This window comes from Dermacentor variabilis, unplaced genomic scaffold (assembly GCF_050947875.1).
Source record: "Dermacentor variabilis isolate Ectoservices unplaced genomic scaffold, ASM5094787v1 scaffold_18, whole genome shotgun sequence".
NCBI classification, from domain to species: Eukaryota; Metazoa; Arthropoda; class Arachnida; order Ixodida; family Ixodidae; genus Dermacentor; species Dermacentor variabilis.
Window position 1 is genome coordinate 5,959,411 of NW_027460346.1, and position 18,966 is coordinate 5,978,376.

Consider the following 18,966-nt stretch of genomic DNA (forward strand, 5'->3'; position numbering starts at 1 on the left):
AACCGAATACATATACCCAAGACTCGATATAATGCACAAGGTTACTCGCTGCCTACGAAGCCGGAAGTGACACGAAAATAAAGAGAGGACAGGAAAGATTGAAAGTGAGAGGAAGACGAAGGTTGGAGGGAGAAAGAGAAAGGAAATGGCAACTACCGATTTCCCCCGGGTGAGTCAGTCCGGGGGTGCCGTCTATGTGAAGCAGAGGCCGAAGGGGTGTGTTGCCACCGCCGGGGGGCATTAAAGGTCCATTCACCCGGCATTGGCTCAACCCCCAGGATCCCCCTTTCCCCAGACACTGCTAAGCCGCACACGGTTAGACGCGGGAGGGTCCAATACCCATGTGCTCGGGTACGTGGTGTCGCAACACACCAAACGCCTGCTGATGCAGACGCCCCTGCGGGCCGGCGATTAGTTTCCGAGAAAGGGTACACTGAAAGTAGAAACTCTACCTAGAATGTGGCACATAAATACAGAAACTATTGGAGGTGCTATGGCGGAAGAACTACTGTACTTTCAGCACGCAATATTTTGAATTGACACACGCAATAGTTTTTTATGACAACGCTGGAACCAAGTCGACCCATTGACCTATCCTCCGCGTTAAGGCATTTGTATAAAGCGGGTACGGGCTGTGAGCGCGAACAGATTTTTAACTAAGTGTTTTCGATACCACAAATTGTGCCTCTAGCAGACTACTGCAACTTTGCTGCCGCCGATGAGGCTCGTGGAACAGTAAGCATCGCGCGCAAACTGCGGATGAAAATTATTATACTATAACGTTGTTTACAAAAGACACTAAAAAAACCGCTGACTGTTTTGGGGAGGCGACAACCAAACTATCCTACATTCGCAAGAATACACAATGTTCGCGTGTTAATATGCGCACTACAGATGCAGTAAATTTTTTTTGTTTCCTCCGGCGTGCGCGCGCGCCATTTGCGCATTTCATGCGGAATACCAATATTTCCGTGCAATAAGCGCAGCAAATGAGCATCATGTCACGGAGGAAAGGGTCATCACAATGAAATGCATGTTGTAGAATACTTTAAATGGAGACGAATGGTAAGTAATAAGAGGTACAGATCGCTCCGAATTCGCGGGTATTTCTTAGTTATGAGACGAATCATTGAGTGAGTGCCGACACATGTTCCCGTCACTATCGTTGCTTACACGCGAACACAGTCGTGCGTGCTTACTGCGGGTGTTTCACCTCCTGCAAACTTTTGCGCTGCCTCGTATTGGTACGCCGAGCATGGACTGGCTTGGAGACGCATATCAAATGTCAAGGTATCAGTTCAGCAGGAAAAAAAAAATAAATTATGGGGTTTTACGTGCCAAAACCACTTTTATGAGGAACGCCGTAGTGGAGGACTCCGGAAATTTCGACCACCTGGGGTTCTTTAACGTGCACCTAAATCTAAGTACACGAGTGTTTTCACATTTCACCCGCATCGAAATGCGGCCGCGTGGCCGGGATTTGATCCCGCCACCTCGTGCTCAGAAGCCCAACACCATAGCCACTGAGCAACCACGACGGGTAGTTCAGCACGAAGAACGGAATAAAAAGGCAGTAGCGTATAGTTCACTTGCCGGGGTCGCTGTTCTCAGAGCAGAACTGGTTGTCGTAGTCCTTCCAGCTCTTCATCAGGACGGGGTGGTAAGTTCCTCGGACACAATAAATTCTGCAACAGAGGACGAACCCATAACGGCGGTGCTATACTACAGGGAGTGCAGATGCGCAAAAAAAAAAAGAAGAAAAAAAAAAGACGCGGGAGATCCTTTCGCTTGTCATAAGCCCGCCGCGTAACAGGAATGCGACGCCTCCCACCCAATCTGCGGAAAACCGGGACGGGCTGATGAAACTGTTGTTCCAAGTATATTCCTTTCCGCGCTTCGTCAGTGGTCGGAGGGAGGCTCTGCCATTAGTGATGTCCTCACAATCGGCTGTTTGGGATCGGTAGAATATAAGGAATGTAACGAAGCGAAGAGGACTTTCACGCTATGCCGGACACGAGTCTTGTCATGCAGAATACACTTTGCGGCGCCGTAAAGAAGCGATGGGCAATTGTTCAGCTCCGGCAATAGATGCGACGCCGCCAACAAAAGCTCTCGTTATGACAGAAAACAAATCGCTTCGCCAATTTATCCGTGGAACTGAACGCGAACGTGGGGCCGTATTTTGTAGAATAGAGCAAATACCTTCTTCGCGTTCATTTCCTATAGTCCGTTCTGCCGAGTGGCCGATCTGAGCGCTAACGGAGGTGGTATATACCTTAGCGCGAGCCGACGACGAACGCGGGGGGGAAAAAGTGAAGTTGTTTACAAACTTCAACCCCCCCCCCCTCCCCACAGCCTGGAGATTTGTGCTTGGCATTTCTCGACGGGTGCGCCCGTATACTCACCTCTCGAGCTCGATGAAGTTTGCTGACTGGTTGGTCTCGTTAAAGCGCAGGTTGCTTAGCTCCCTGGAAAATAAATAAATAATGAATAATAATAATTTTTACTGCAACTAAAATCGGCAAGAAAAACATCTGGTTATTCTACTTAAAACAAAGGAAATTGAAGTAAATATTACGATACAAAAATGTTCTGGAAGTTAATTTCACCACAGCTCCTTTAATAATTATTTCAGCGTGCTTTTCGAAGACGCGTTAAAGATATCTGGTAACTTGTTGAAGATGTCCGATGTCCGGCACATAGTAACAGCGTCTGGCCGCACCATACCTTCTGGCTGAACGATAAACTATATAACGGATGTGTTATTCCCTTGTGGCGGCGTTTTTTTTTTTTTGTCTTTTTTTGAATGCCGAATTCCAAGTATGTTTCACGCCAGCTGTTTCGATAAGAAATGATTGAAAATTCGGTAGACCAAGTTCACGGAAGATATTTGCAGCTTTTACTATTAGGGAATTGTAGGCAACATATTTAAGAATTTTTTTTAATAATCCTGTATCCTGCATCTCGAACCATCCGAACAGAAGCCGAAGCCTAATGCCGCACCTCAACACTATAACCCAGTACATGTGCAATGACATTTTTTACAAGCAAAGGTGCAAAACTTTTGGTATTAACAGCCAAGCGACTGACAGTTTAGAATAAATAAGGGATAAGTGATGTTGCCAAGATAAGTAACTAGATATTCAGTAACAAGAAAAAGATATTCCAAAATATTTCACACAATCCACGTATGGAATAGGCGCACATTTACAAGACACAGTTCGACTCATGTAATTAGAGAGCAGATTAGACAGCAGATTTTTTTTTTTTTTTGGTGGAGAGCGAAAACAAACAAGTTGTGTTTTTTGGGCCTTAACAACAGTTCCATTGTTAGTCAAACAAAGCATCGCATTGTACACGTCAATTTGCAACTTTTCAGTGGAAATTTTGTAAGAAAGACGTTTCGCCAGTAACACAGTGTCGTCAGCATACTGGAACACCGAACATTTGCAAATTGCTAAAGGAAAGCCATTAACGAAGATGTTAAACAACAATGGCAATAATAAAGTGGACCCTTGATGAACTCCAGCTTTAAGCGATAGCTTAGAACTAAAAATAACAGATCATCGGTAGCGATGATCTGTTGAAACTTGAAATCTATTGCCCAAGTAATTTTCGAGAATGTTGTAGAAAGGCCCGCGAAATCCCCCAAAATAAGGCTTACTTAAGATTTGATGACTCAGTGTGTCAAACGCTTTCGCTACATCTGAGAACAGAGCACACGTAAAGAGATACTGATCGAATGCCGAGAACAGTTCATCTGAAAATTCAAGCAGTGCCACAGTCCCATGCCCAGAAACAAACCCAAACTGTCGATCAGTCAGGATAGAAAATTTGTTAAGAATTTGTTAGACGTTGAAAATAAATTTTTTTAAGACCTGAGCAATAACCGGCAATATAGACCGATAGTTTTCAATATTTTCTTCCCTGACTTGTGTAGCGGTAAAACAACTGCAGTTTTTAGGCATTCCGAAATTTCTTCACTTCCCAAAAAACCATTCAGCATATGCAGAATACCTGACAGAGCATTGAAATTCCTTCCGATTGTATGTAATGATATTCCATAATATCGAGGTGGCTTGTTAGGACGGAAACTGAAAAGTATTCTTTCCAGGTCACACCTCCAAATTCTCGGAAGAAAAGCTCACGCAGATACGAATTGCCCTAACAACCGAGTGTTTGTGGATAGAGAGATCTCTTTGGGACGCTCTTACAAAGTGCCTGTTGAAAGCATCAGCCACTGCTGTGGGAGCTTGCTGAAAAGCACCGAAAACGCACTGTTTACTGGAACTCCCTCCATAGAGACGATTTGCCGAAGACCAAGTTTTGCTTACATTAATTGAAAATTGTTGGAAGAAGTAACGGCGTTTGGCGCCATGCAGAAGAGCAACAATTCTATTTCTTGCCAACTTGTGTTGTAATTGCAGTGCTACGTTACTCGCATTTTTTTTTTTTTGCAACGTTTCCACAAGGTATCTGTACGAAACAGAAGCAAGAATTTCCGTGTTCATTCAGCAGTGAACCTTTCTTATCGGCTTAGCTATCAGCCATGTGCAATGCAATTGATCTTTTTTTTTTCATTTGCGTACAGAACGTTTTATAGACTTTGCCCGACGAATCTTTTTTTGGTTAAGGATGCCCAGTCAAACGAAACGATAAGATTATCAAGCTTGTACTGAGTAATTATAGGGACAAGGCATCTGCACTGCACAGATGCAGTTTTGACCGACGGCGTTCCAGATGGGTCTGGTAATACAAGACGGCATGCTACAAAGTAGTGGTCAGCCAACCTTTGTAGACTAGCACATGACCTAACTGAACAGTTGGGAGCTCTGACCGCCATGTGATCCATACAGGATTGGACAAGGTTATTAATACCGCTCTAGTAGGTGCTCCAATTGTACATTCCAGGCCATAAGCGGAAAACAGACAATCACACACAGACACTTGTTCGGGGCACAACATGTTGATAGTTATGTCTCCGATCAAACAGAATTGGTCCACTGAGCTCCACTGCCGCACAGTTTCATCAAGCTCTACAAGAAACGGTGAAAGGCTGCATGAGGGTCGTCGATGATAATAATAATAATAATAATAATAATAATAATAATAATAATAATAATAATAATAATAATAATAATAATAATAATAATAATAATAATAATAATAATAATATAAAGGGAGAAAGGCAGCGTTAATTGGGTGCTTGCCCGCGGATGATTAAAAACGAAGTGTGGACCAAATGCGACAAGCGTGAGGCACCTAAGCGGTGGTCACTGATAAAGTGAAGATTCCAGGCGCTTTTTAGACGCAGAAAATACATAGCGATGTTTGCTAACTTTTATTTATTCTAGCGACAGCATCCTTCAGCTACCTCGTCTACGTTGGATGGCTGGACAGTGGGCGGCGATCTGGCACGGCGCGTGGGATTCCCTTAAAAAAAACATGACAGCGACGAGCAGAGGAAGAACGCGCAGTGCGCCGAAGGAAGAGGAGAGTGAGGAGGACGCGCGCAAGGGCTGCGAGCGCCCATCCACAACAGACTCCGCAACAGTCGAGCGCTGCCGATTGACGCAGAGCCATTGCAACCACGCTGCAGTCAGGTGCTACGGATGCTGGAGGCTGCTACGAAGTGTCAAGACGATTCATAGACAATTTATTCACGTGCGCCATTGCTGTGAATGTTGGCATGCATTCCAAGAACGATCACTTTTTATCTTGAATCACCCGTTATTTAATAAATGGAGAAATAGGTTTTCAAGAATTGTGCGGATCCCACGCACGGTGGTAACCGATGTAAGCAAAGCGTTCTGCGCTGTTTGCATTTCATTGACGATATTTGGCGGTGATGTTGACGTCCTACGACAGTCGCGATGCGATGTGAACTGTTACCGTGCGTGCACCGCTTGCGTTTATCTACGCAGCAGACGTGTTTGATCGAGGCATTGTTATGCGGCATTATTCGTAGCCTGCGAGAAAACGAGCAGTGTCATTCTGAGATGTCCCCGCTCACACGGGCGCATCGCACCTTGACTGAAGCGTTGATTTGCTGCACAGCCGCTTGTGTGTTGACTGTTGACGCTGCGGTGTTTTAGTGCAGCTCCGCGTCTGCACGCCCTGCGTCAGTTGTCCGAATGTAGAAACATGCAAGGCGTTTATTCTTCAGAAATACCGGCAGAGACGTCCGTATGATACCTTGGATTACATTTCTTACCGTTTGTCCACAAGTGTTCCCATGTCTAGTAGTAGCGTTTCCTTTAACGACGAGACCCGAAACAAAGCATACTTTCCGACGGCGCCTTTCCCTTCTGCCGCGAGCATCCCATGCAAGCTGCCACGAGCAATGAGTGCCTATCATTCATCGGTTCATTGGGGCGTAGGCTTTACACGTTCTCTGTCTGATCTTTCTACCGTACTATCTCCCCTGTGGGCTATTGCATATGAGTACAAATACCGGGGGCTAATGTGTGAATAAATATAACGGGCGATGGCCAGAGTTTCAGAGAGCAGTTTGACAAGGGCCAGAGAACTCCAGAGGGCATTAGGGTGCCCCAGGAAACCCAGTAAAGAAAAATCGGTAGACATGATGGTTAATGATAATCAGGGCGGCGAGCATAGGATACAGGAGGTTACGCTGGAAGGAGTGGATAAGTACAAATATCATGGCGCCTGGATAAACAATGGGGTAGAGTACCTAAATGAAGAATAAAAAATATGTAACGACTAAGGATAGCAGGAATGCAGCTATTATGAGAAATTGGGCGGCGTGGAACTAGAATAGGTACGAAGTGGTGAGAAAGATTTGGAGATGGGTGATGGTTCCTGGTCTGACTTTCGGCCATGCGCATGGGATCACAGGTTCGCGCAAAGTTAAGCATCATCGGTTAAAAAGAAGATTAAAGAAACAGAGGGGTCTGTGGAAAATAGGGATGCAGACGAAGTCAGCACTAGGAACGCGCAGAACTTCCCAGCAGAAAATTGCCTAATAAAATATCTGCGATATCTAGGGGAAGCTCTTTGTTGTTTGAAGCCAAGACGGGAGTTTTGCGGACTAAGACGTACCGAGTGCAATAACTGGGGACAGGCACGTTACGCGGTGCGTGTGGAGAGGAGGAGCAAACGGCTGAACACCCGATACTTTTCTGTAAAGGGCTTCGCTGTACAGTTCCAAACAACGGGGCTGATTTTTCGCGAAGCAATGGCGTTTAGAGACAGTGGAGGCAAAATAGACATTAAACGGGTAGAAATAACCAAACAGAGGGTATCCGAATGGTGGCTAAAATCAATGCAAGAGTGAAATTTCACTTTCCTCTATGTACAAATGATATCACTGGTCACGGCTAGGTGGCGCGAGCCGCCGCCGGATTTAGAGGGTTCAACCTTATCCATCCATCCACCCATCCATCCATCCAGCGCGCCTCCTCCGTCGCTTCTCGCACAATGCACACCTCCACAACACCGAGACACCCTATCAAACACCCATTCTTTAGGAGGGGGTATTGTGGCGACGCCCACGAAGGCTCAGACGCCTCTACTGCGTCTCTACTGTGTATGTACATTATACGCGTTCTCGACCACCCCGCGACGCGGCGTGCAAGACAGCGACCGCAGCTGCAGCCAGCAGCAGTGCCAAAGTATAGGGAAAAGACAAAGAAAGCGAAACGTTCTGCACCTTTTGAAAAGAGAAGGCACCTCGGCCTCCTTCAAAACCTATGGCTTGGTTCCCTGCGAGTTGACGCTCGAATGAACCGTGCCAACTCGCGACAACGTACCGACGGCGCGAGTTCGCACACACTGGATAGTTGCGGGGGGGGAGGGGGAGGGGACCTCTATAACGTGCACCCGATGCACGTTACACTGGCGTTTTTGCATTTCGCCCCATAGAAATGCGGCTGTAGCGAGCAGGGTTTGATCCCGCGACCTCGTGCGTAGCAGCCGTAACGATGCATGCACGCATGCATGTATGCATGCGTGTATGTATTAGCCTGAACCATAACCGGAACCCTAAATAAATGCCTCAAGCAACCACGGGTGGCGAAAACAAACTGAGCCCACCACCACGGCGTCCCTCGGGGACCAGCGTGCAACCTGGAGCTGCTTAGCGCCGGAATCACAAAATATAGCACAGACATGTGAACGTAGTACGGGGCGGTTGGTCGGTTATGGTTCTCATTAAAGGCAGTGCTAGCCTGGAAGTCCGGACGTCCGTTCGTCTCTTCGCTGCTCAGGAATCTGCCACCACATGTCTGAGCTCAGTGCCGCGTAGGTATGCGAGCAGAATGCGCGAGATCGCGGAAGGGCCGAGGACAGCCTGCGAGAAACTTATCTCTTCCAGACATGTTCTGAAAGCGCTCTTGTTTGCATGCTGTCAAATAGAGCCTTCCTTTCGATTGAAGCGCCGGCGTGGTCATATGAAGTCTCCCGAATGCGCCTACCGCCTACCGCCTACCGGCTACGAAGTCTCGTACGCAAAAAAGGGGTGAAAGTCGCTAGGGAAATTTAGAAATACGCAACCTAAAGTTATAAGGGGATTTTGTCGCCCAGACTTCTATAAAGTACGCAAGCAAAAAGTATGCAAAAGAAAAGAAAAAAAAAGGAAAAAGCAACGCAGAAGGCGTAGACAGGAGTTTGACTCTTTGGGTACGCAAGGACGCTTGGGGGACGGTATTTCTTAAAACTAGCATTTTATTGGAGGATCTGCGAATATTGCCCTGTTCTCCCGTCCAACAAACCTGCCATTGGCAATATTCATCTGACGCAAAATCATCGAATGAAGACTATGGAGAGTTGCAAGACGGGGGAGGGCGGACAACAGCCTAACGCGATATGTACGCTGATAAATCGGAGTGCCGAAGTAGAGAAAAAGGAGTTTCAAAACAGACATTATGTGGGAATTGCTTCAGGGGCTTTCAACTTTCGCGTCGAAAATTCTCGCATTGCTTTGAACGGTCCCCGCAAACTCGCGAACTGCAATTTCTTCTATTTTTTTTTTTTCAATATATGCAATACTCCCACATGCGCGCGATTATATATGGCCAAACTGAATAAATTATCCTGGTTTGAATCAATTCACGTGACCCTTCATTGGTAAGCGCTATTTGCCATTGGCCGGCCTCCTCCGCTAACATTTTACGTCCAACATCACGATTGCCTCGCAGCTTTGGTACGATTGGCTTTAGCGCAAAAATAAAAAATAAAAAAAAAAGAAACACATTGTAGCGGGTCCTGATGTGAGCGCATCATTTCGCTTGCTTACAAGTTGAAACAGCCTCCGATACCGCAGTAGCGTGCATGGCCGTCAAAACACTTGCAACACAGTGCAGCGCGCGCATTAGCCCAGTTTCTCGTAGAATCGGCAATATCTAAAAGTTGCTCAATTATATTATTGTAACTGATTATGACGCTGTATTTGTCGAAGTCATTCATTTCCTTAAAATTTTCATATATACGAAGTCTGTTGGAAAAGTATCCGACCTTTTCTTTTTTTGCGAACACCTGATGGATATGGAACAAGAGCGCTTGCGCATCAGCCACATTGAACCTTCGTGCGCATGCCCGTATTTTTCCCCGCCTGCCGATAGCGTCAGTCGCTGGGACGCAGCGTTTGAGTGAGGTAGTGGGCAGTGCTCTCGTCGGTTTTTTTATTGCAAGGAAAATGGCGGAGCGACTGGAGCAGCGCTACTGCATCAAATTTGCCAGAAACTGGGCGACAGCCAAGTGGAAACCATACGGAAGATTCAGACGGCTTTCGGTGACTGTGCTAAGAGCAGCACACAGATTAGGGAGTTGTACAACCGGTTTACAATACAACAGCAGTTTACAATAGGTAGTGGGGCACTGGAAGTGGTAAGGGAATACATCTACTTAGGACCGGTAGTGACTGCGGATCCGGATCATGAGACTGAAATAATCAGAAGAATAAGAATGGGCTGGGGTGCGTTTGGCAGGCATTCTCAGATTATGAACAGCAGGCTGCCATTATCCCTCAAGAGAAAAGTTTATAACAGCTGTGTCTTACCAGCACTCACGTACGGGGCAGAAACCTGGAGGCTTACGAAAAGGGTTGTGCTTAAGTTGAGGACGACGCAACGAGCTATGGAAAGAAGAATGATAGCTGTAACGCTAAGGGATAAGAAAAGAGCAGATTGGGTGAGGGAACAAACGCGAGTTAATATCTCAGTTGAAATCAAGAAAAAGAAATGGGCAGGACACTTAATGAGGAGGGAAGATAACCGATGGTCATTAAGAGTTACGGAACGGATTCCAAGGGAAGGGAAGCGTAGCAGAGGGCGGCACAAAGTTAGGTGGGCGGACGAGATTAAGAAGTTTGCATTGTTCCACTTATCTTTTTTTAAAAAAGACCTCGTTTTAGGCATTGAAGCACGAAAGTAACTGGTCAAAGTCATTGAGGAACGATTATCTCGAAACTGGTCTCATCCGGCGAAGTCGTTCCAAAGAGTATACGTCATGCGAACTGAGCGGCTACAATTCGTAAATCGAAATTTGCCCCGCATTGTAATTTAATTAGAAAAAGTAATTAATATTTCATAATTGAACTATGCTCTTCGATGTCTCGCCCATGCAATGTCTCGTCTCTCCAGTATTCCAGCTCAAGGGCGAGAATCGTGCCATCTTCCAGAGGCAATATCTAAAGAAAAAAAATCGTACGGTCTACAGAAAAACAAACCAGCACGGGCCCGGTAGCCGCCGAACCTGGTCATGACGCATTCGAGGATGACGCTGCTCAGCGACATGGGCAGCTCGCCGTTCTCGTCGCGGCCGCCGCCCACGGGCATCACCTTGACGGCGCTCTCGTCTCCGCTGGGCCTCCGGATGCGGTAGACGTCCGCCGTGCAGCCTTCGCCCAGCTTCAGACACCGGTGGCAGTCGTAGCTGCACGGCACAGACGGAGGACAGGGTGCTGTGCGCGGGTCCTTACTCGGGGGGAGGGGGGGGGCGAAAAAAACTTCCTGAGGAGTTTTTTTTTTTTTAGATGGCTAATTCCGCCGTTCGGGTAGGCGATCCACACGTATACACTCGGCGCCACTGATTTTGGGAAGAAACACGAACGTCTTGGCACGTTCTGTGGGCGATCGTAACACCCGCCGCACTAAAACGAGGTCAACATTTCAGCTAGAAACAACGAGCTTTTTATTTTCGCTACAGCAGCCGAGGATTTACATTATAGCGGAGCAATAGCGTTTAAAGTTGGGAGCTGACTACCCACATTGCGCGACTCCCTTTCGGAGCTAGAGTCGGGACAAGCTCTGGCTTCCCTTCCAACGGCGAGAAGCTGGGGGTGCAGACACCGGCGAGTTCTCAAAATAAAAGCCCTCCTTGGAAGAGGCGTTGCACCCGGATCACGGACACATTTGTTAATCGACTGAATCGAGTCGCGCACAGCGTAACCGAATGCAATCGGGAGAACAAGCGGAGAGTCCCGTGGAAATAAGCCCACACAAGAGGAGCGCCTTGTCGAAACAATGGCCGAAAACACGATGGATACTTTTTTTTTACGTAACTATTTACTGCTCAGAAGATGTGCAGTATTTTCGCGAGTCGGTATTTTGATTTCTGCCGGTGTTCACCACATTATCACTGCTATCAGATTATCGCTCGGCTCAAGAAACGCGAAAACAGTACATATACCTGAATTTTCTTGAACGCTGTCGCCAATTCCATTGAAAAGGATGTGCGCGTCCGATCATCAGATTACGCGCGCCGCGAATAGTGTATACACATTTGTCGAATGACGACGAGCACCAACGACTACTCTGAAATGTGTATGGACGCGCGGTGAGACACGTATAAATGCCGGGCGCACTCGACGCACTTGATCCGTGAGAACAGACCGGACGAACAGACGACTGTGCTCGCCAATATCGCCAGGCTTCGTATTATCTGCTAATGACGGACACTTTCGTGGGAAACGAACTGCCCCAAAGAGAGCCCGATTTAAGCAGTGCCTCATGCGAGCCTATGAAATTACCTATATCAACGCCACCTAGATAGCACAAGGCCTGTTCACTCCCATCCATGACGTCATGCAACTGGCCCGACTGCGATAGAATGTAACGAGTATGCTCTCGAGTAAGCCGCAGTTATTTTGACGTCACTGCTGTCGTCACGCCAGCCTTGGCAATGGACATTTCGGGCCAGAAGCAGGGGACGTCATGAATCGGAGTGAACAGGCCTTGTGCTACCTAGGTAGTGTTGCCTATATAGGGCGCTTCCCTTGGCTGTTCGCTTTCACTCAGGCCCGTGGGCAGATAGACGCGTGGATGGAATAGGGAACGCTCGCACTGAGCCGGCGGCAAGTACGGGGGAACTGAGGAAGTGTGACCTCCGCGTGGACAACTCACGTGAGCCGCAGCGCGACCTCGAACGTCACCGGCGCCTCCTGTTGGCAGAGCTGGAGCAGCTGCTGGAGCAGTGTGGCGGGCCCCGAGTCGTAGTCGCGTGCGGCGGGCGCCTGTTCAGGCTGCGTCGCGAGAAATATATATACATACATCGCACTTTGGGAGGCATATCTGCGATAAAAAAAAAGGCTTTATGATAAAAAGACGGCCAAAAGAAAAGTTCCTTTGAGCAAGAAAAAGAGTGAGCGCGTCGCCAAAATCTAATGCTTGTGTTTTGAAAAGCGCTGCACAAACCATCTGTTCACATCTTCGACATAAAGTTCATTCATGAAAAAGTTGTTTATTAAGCACTAATAATTAATCTAATTGCTGTTTACAAAGAGCCTGGAAAGACTGCGGTTTTACCTAATGAAATTGCCAGCTGGCACGGTAGCGAATGTTGAGTCGCTGACTCGCTGTAGTGCGCCAGAACACAGGCCAACCCATTTTCGACACTTTTCCTCTGCCACTAATCATAGCTTTGCAAATCAATTTTGTTGCAAGTTACACGGGAAATTAAACGTTTTACACTTGAGGCTTGTGCCACATTACTTCTATCCGAACACGTAATAATGTCCCGTACATTGATCAAACTTGAAAACGCGCTTTGCGAGCATTGTATACTGCTAGGACCCGAATGTCTCCTGTGGCATGCAAGCCACAGGAGACAATTGCGACGGCGTTCGCAATTGCGTCTGTACTCTAACAAGCCCACTGTTGACCGCCGTTCAGGCGTCAGCAGATGCAACAAACAACTGCTACTACATCAAAGCACTGTCCGTTCACTGGCGCGGGCAGGTTGCGCTCTGAGCACGTGCACAGGTGCGCACAGGCATGCACATCGACGTACCTGTTCGCGCAGCGGGTCTTGCGGAGCATGGGAAGCACGAGAACGGCTTCGTGCGCCGAAGCTGGCGATGGCCGACAATGGCGACAGCGCGTCGGACAGCAGGACTCGCTCGCGGTTGGAGCCGACGCCGAACCGCATCACGATGCTCCTGCATAGGTTCAACAAAGCGAGCGCTCGATGTTGCTTCTTTCGATGAGCCCTCTGCGCCCATTGACTCACCGCCAGCGCAGTTTTGTATGTATTTAGGCACGCCGTGGTGAAGGACTCCGGAAAAACTTGAACCACCAGGCGTTATGTTAACGCGCACCCAATGAATGGTGCACGGGTGTTTTAGCAATGCGCGCCCATCGAAATGCGGCCGCCGAGGCCGGGATTCGATATCGCAAACTCGTGCTTAGCAGCCCGACACCATAGCCACTAAGCAACCACGGCGGGTGTTAGCCCAAAGTACATGGCGGTAAGACTTGTTGCGATAACGAAATCAATTATAACTTATTTTAATGGAAGCCGCAGATGGTCGAGCTCAGTGTGATGCGTTTGTTATGGAATAACCCACATGCTAATAAAAGACGTACACGTCAGGCGCAAGACACCTTTGACATGACCATAATCTGTTATGTGAGCGTCGAGCGCAAGAGTGGAAGCTATAAGCACTGATAGAAGGCAAGAAGCAAACGTGATAACATTGAGGCAGAAAAATTTACGAAAGGAGAACAAAGGGCGTAAAGCAACTGGGTAGGAACATATACAAGAATATGAGTCGTTACGTCTGCCTTCGTGGTTGTTTCACCCCCTATTTTCGTGCCTTCTCAACCCCTCTCCCTCAGATTGTGCTTATATTCCCGTCATCCGAGCCACAAACGTGTGATTGTGTGCTCTGTCCTGTCGCCTTCTTCCTTCTCCGTTGTGCACACCAAGAAGTACTTTCTTTTATTGTCTAAAGAACGCTTCATCAACCAGTCACCCGTAAACAAACCTTCGTTACTGGGGTTTGTTGTTTTGTTTTACGCAACACGAGCAGACCCACCACTCCGCTGCGTCGACGCTCCTCCGACTGATCGAGCTCTCGTCATGACGCCGTGAGGCTGGGCTGGGAGTGGCGCTTGGAGGCCCAGTTGGCGGCTTCCCACCGAAATTGGTCCCTGCGAGCCACGAACACATGGCAAAAAAAGAGAAAAAGTCCTCAAACATTTTTGCTCAAACCAGTTATCACGACTTCGCCACATGCTGAATCCCAGATCCTAAATCCGAACGGGATGCTTAAGCGAGAGAAAGACTGGTTTAAAGCCCTATGTAATCATCTGACAAAAACACCTTGGCGTGTCACCATCTCGGACAAAACAATGCTCTACTCTCCTCAGATTCTTCAAACTGTAGGGGAAGCCTGTACGATACCGTCTTACAGGCATGCTATCACTGAGAGACAGTTCGCATGCCAAGTCGGAGGTTGTACAGCGCAAAGATGCGCGGACCCAAAAGCACTTTTTCGTGCTAGACGCATTTTTCAGTTATTCGTAAAGAGCCCGCAATTTTCTCACACGGGTAGCGAAGTGAAACTAGCTCTGGATGCGCTAACCTAACATAAAAGTATTAAAGCGAAAGCACTCTTCAGCTACTTTGTCCAGTCTGAATGTGCGTCAGCCGATGCCGCATAAAAAAGGGAGAGGGTAACACGAACGCGAAGAAGAGTACAGACCGGAGACAGAAAGCGCCGCTGCAGAAGAGAGCAAGGCATCTGATTGGTGGTCGCGCACGCACGTGACGTCACGCACTATAGCAGGAAAAGATGAGAGCGCCTTGTCCTAGACCTTCCACTCTCGATCGAATCCGGCCGCTTGATGCAAAGTCACTGCAAGGAATTCGCAGTCAGGATCTCAGGGATAGTGGGGACTGCTACGGAGTTTCAACTGAGGTGCTGCGATTACAGCAATATAGGAGAGGGTGCTGATAAGCATAGAGCCTTACCCTGAAAAATGACGAGGTAGCTGTAAATTGCGTGTTACATCGGTCAATTTGTTCTCAATGGTGCAAAAATGAGATACATAATTTTCAGTTTATCATTTGTTTTCAGGTTCAAAGTTAACATGAGACAACTTCCAGAAAAGTTTATTGCGCAAGAACATGGGACCATAATAAACTGCTGTTTCTTCGAGGCAAAGGTTTAAAGCAGATCCATGATAATGTCACTAACTGTGCGATACGGGTCCTTCATATGCTACCGTTATTATGCTACTGCATATGCTACCACTACCGCCGTGTCGTCGTTTTATTCCTTCTGTTGTCTGTCTTGGGTGCGCTGTTACAACCCTTACCATGAATCCCAACCAACTGTCCCAACTTGACGTTCTGATGCTACCGTTAAACGTTGGGTTGCAAATTTTGAGATTATCCATTTAGGTTTTCAAGATGAGAAACCTAGTGAAACGGCTGTTTCTGCCTGTGCCTCAAATGTGAAATGCCTCCATGACATCCTAAATATCAGGAAACATGCCGTGAGAATTAGTGCCATTATCCACTACGATTTGGAAATGAAGGTTGCAGCAAAGTTGATTCCGAAACTTAACTGATCGAAAGAGGAAACCTCTGGAGAGATCATTGGCTGTTTAGGAATATATTCAACAAAAGTCAGATTTCCTGAACAAACTGGTAACTGGTAATGACACATAGATCTACCGCTATGATCACGAGACAAAGGACCAGTCTAAGGAATTAAGGCACGGTGGCTCTTGCAGGCCAAAGAAGCTCCGTGTGCAAATGTAGCTGTGGAAGCAAACGGCAATCGTTCCTTTTGATAAGAAGGAGTTCTGTTAGTGGAATGCCAATACGGTGCAACTACCATAGCAGAGCATCACTGCGCGTTATTGACTAAGTTAAGACAAAACATCAAAGAAAGTTTTCTGACGGTGTCGTCCTGTTGCATGACAGTACACCGTCGCACACTACAGGCGAAACAATGGGAAAGCTGACCTCTTTAGGGTTTGAAGTGACACCCCAACCACCCTATTTGTGCCGACCTCGCATTTTGTCACTATCAACTTTTCCGCTGTCTCAAAAAACGATTAAGGCTCAGTCACACTAGGCCGACCCGACACGGATTTCGATCTGCCGACTGTCGGCGACAGCGTTTTTTCCTTCGTGTCGGCGCCTCTGTCGCACCGTACCGACGCCGACAACCTGCCGACGATCGACGGAGAGCTCAGCGTCGGTATACAGTGCGACAGAGGCGCCGACACGAAGGTAAAAAACCGCTGTCGCCGACAGTCGGCAGATCGAAATCCGTGTCGGGTCGGCCTAGTGCGAGTGAGCCTTTAGAGACAACTGTTCTGAAGGCAAATTATGCCGAAAATGAGTTACCCAAGCAGACGGAAGAACTCTTCTTAACGCGTTAGCATTATAGAAGGGTCGAAGTGGCAAAAAGTATGGGAAGTGTGGGAAGCCGGTCACGTGGCGCACGCCCACAGACGTGCACACGCACGCGCTGGGCAAAATGCTGGTGCTGCGTTAGGGCGGATCGCGTGCCTAGACACGATAGTCACGCCGCATAGCCCAGCCGCCATGTACATAATTCCCGTATAACAAAAACGTTTCGCAAAGAAAACCGCATATCAACGCGCATTCAATTTTAATGAAAGGTGGGGACGTTAGATGAACAAAAGGTTTGGCATGCTACTACAGTATGGGGTATGTATGAGGTGATCCTTTTTATCTTTTCCGGCATTTTTGATTGATTTCGAGGGTTAAATTTACACGCCAAATCCACGATTGGATTATGAGGCACGCTGTAGTGGGGGCGCGCTTTGCATTTGTCCCCCATCGAAACGCGGCCGTCGGGGCCGGGATTTGATCCCGCGACCTCGTGCTTAGCAGCGCAACACCGTAGCCACTAAGCTTTCCGGAAATTTTAGACATCGCCTGTGGCAGATAGCGCAATTCGTGTCCTTAAGCTGGACTATTCGAAGAGGCGGACACTTGCAGCATGTTAAATCAAAACGTTTTACAAAACAACGTTCACTGATTAACTTATTGTTTTACGGCACATATTACAATTGACGAAATGCAGCGCATGAGTTTGCAAGACGTATTCACTTGAAATTAATCTCCAGGATGACACCAGTTTCGAGATATTCCCCAAAGTGTGGGACGAAATACACGGGCGTTCCAGTCCCTTTTGTGCATAAATGCATAAAAGAAATTTGTTAAAGATGAAAGTGGAACAACAGGGCAGCTTTATGGGGAGTTCGTATATTTGCAAACAGCAGTGAATTAGCTGGGTGATAAACTTGGGAAATTTGCAGACGCAAGTTGGAATCTGCTAGCGCAAGACACCTGTATTTGGAGAACGCTGGGAGAGTCGCCCGTCTTGCAGTGGGGGAAAAAAAACCCGGCTGGGGGTGATCTCCAAAGCGGTGTCATTCTGCAAATTCATTCCAAGTGAACGCGCCTTGCAAACTCACCCGCTACAATTTATACATTGCAATATGTGCCTAAAAATAACTAACAAGATAACTACTGTTTTTGTTAGCTGAATAAGTAACTTTCTCGTGCAAGTAATATCCACCTCCCTGAATAATTCAGGTTCGACGAACGAAAGGTTCGGCATGCTACTACAGGTTCAATATATAACCAGAGATCAAAGGACGAGAGCACAAGAAAAAGATAAAGAGACGCACATGCATCCACTCGCACAAAAACTCGGGAAGCGGCAGTAGTGAACGCCACGAAAGCAACATGGTGGAAAAGGGAGCTTTATGGCGCCGAAAAACGAAATGTTATCCATCTCTGGCCATTTGGCTGCACCACAGCAATGGGTAACATTTTGCTTATTGACAGTTGACAAAATGCCAAAATACGTGGCAAAGTAGGTAAATTTAATGCTATTGACAATTCCAATGGCGTCAATATATTCGAAAATTAAGGACATTACACTACACCCCTGTAAATGGTACACCATCGTAGATATAGACACGTTGAGGCAAAGCCCCCACACGGCACACTTTTCGGAAAATGACTTCGCTTGGACTATACTCCATCTCCGTAGTTTTTTTACTCAGGCCGCTTGGGGGCCAAGCTGAGAAAAGCCGCGCTATCCATGGTCTCCGTAAATTTTCCATGATGGCGAGCGGAATTTGAAGACTAAACCGTCCTTCGACGAAGAGAAACGTTGGGACGCCTTCCAAGAACAACAAGGCTTTGGCAGGAGGACGCCTCTCTGGGACACAGCAGCGACTTTCGTGAGCGGCCACGCCGGCGGCCCACCTGACCCTCACCTGGCATACGACAACCCGCTGCACCGGCGGGTTTTCCACACCCTGGCCTGACTAGAGACCGGGCCCTTCGCCAAGGGCCAACACCGGCAGAAAACACGGACCTCCTTGGAGGGGAGGGAGAGACAATCTCCCCTGACGAATAAGAGCATAAGGGTGGATGGCGGCACACCACCGCTGAAAATCGATTACTCGTAGCAGCAACAAGTACCAGTAACAAGAATGCAGAAAACTATGGAAGGAATCGATTGTCGGGTTACGACGCTTGAGAATATGCAAAAAAATTGGACGCTCGATCGGAATAGGGCCGGTAAAAATCCACAAACCCTACGATAGGCCCACGGGGACCAACGAAACTAGGGCCACCGAAGAACCAGTTCCCAGGCATCATGGCCTCACGTAATCATTACAGAAATTGGCAGTGGAAGTGCAGGGGGGCACATTCAGAAACGGA

The 18,966-nt window shown here is 47.6% G+C and overlaps 1 protein-coding gene across 1 annotated transcript in view; it reads right to left on the minus strand.

The window, feature by feature from the left end:
- The window catches only part of LOC142568356 (uncharacterized), a 64,690-nt gene that overhangs the window by 31,870 nt on the left and 13,854 nt on the right, over positions 1-18,966 (minus strand). Inside the window, exons 4-9 of the mRNA XM_075678357.1 lie at positions 14,276-14,390; positions 13,249-13,396; positions 12,363-12,481; positions 10,714-10,893; positions 2,406-2,468; positions 1,594-1,685 (exon numbers count right to left, since the gene is read on the minus strand). Of these exons, the coding sequence (XP_075534472.1) occupies positions 1,594-1,685; positions 2,406-2,468; positions 10,714-10,893; positions 12,363-12,481; positions 13,249-13,396; positions 14,276-14,390 (717 nt within the window). The remainder of the gene's footprint in view (positions 1-1,593; positions 1,686-2,405; positions 2,469-10,713; positions 10,894-12,362; positions 12,482-13,248; positions 13,397-14,275; positions 14,391-18,966) is intronic.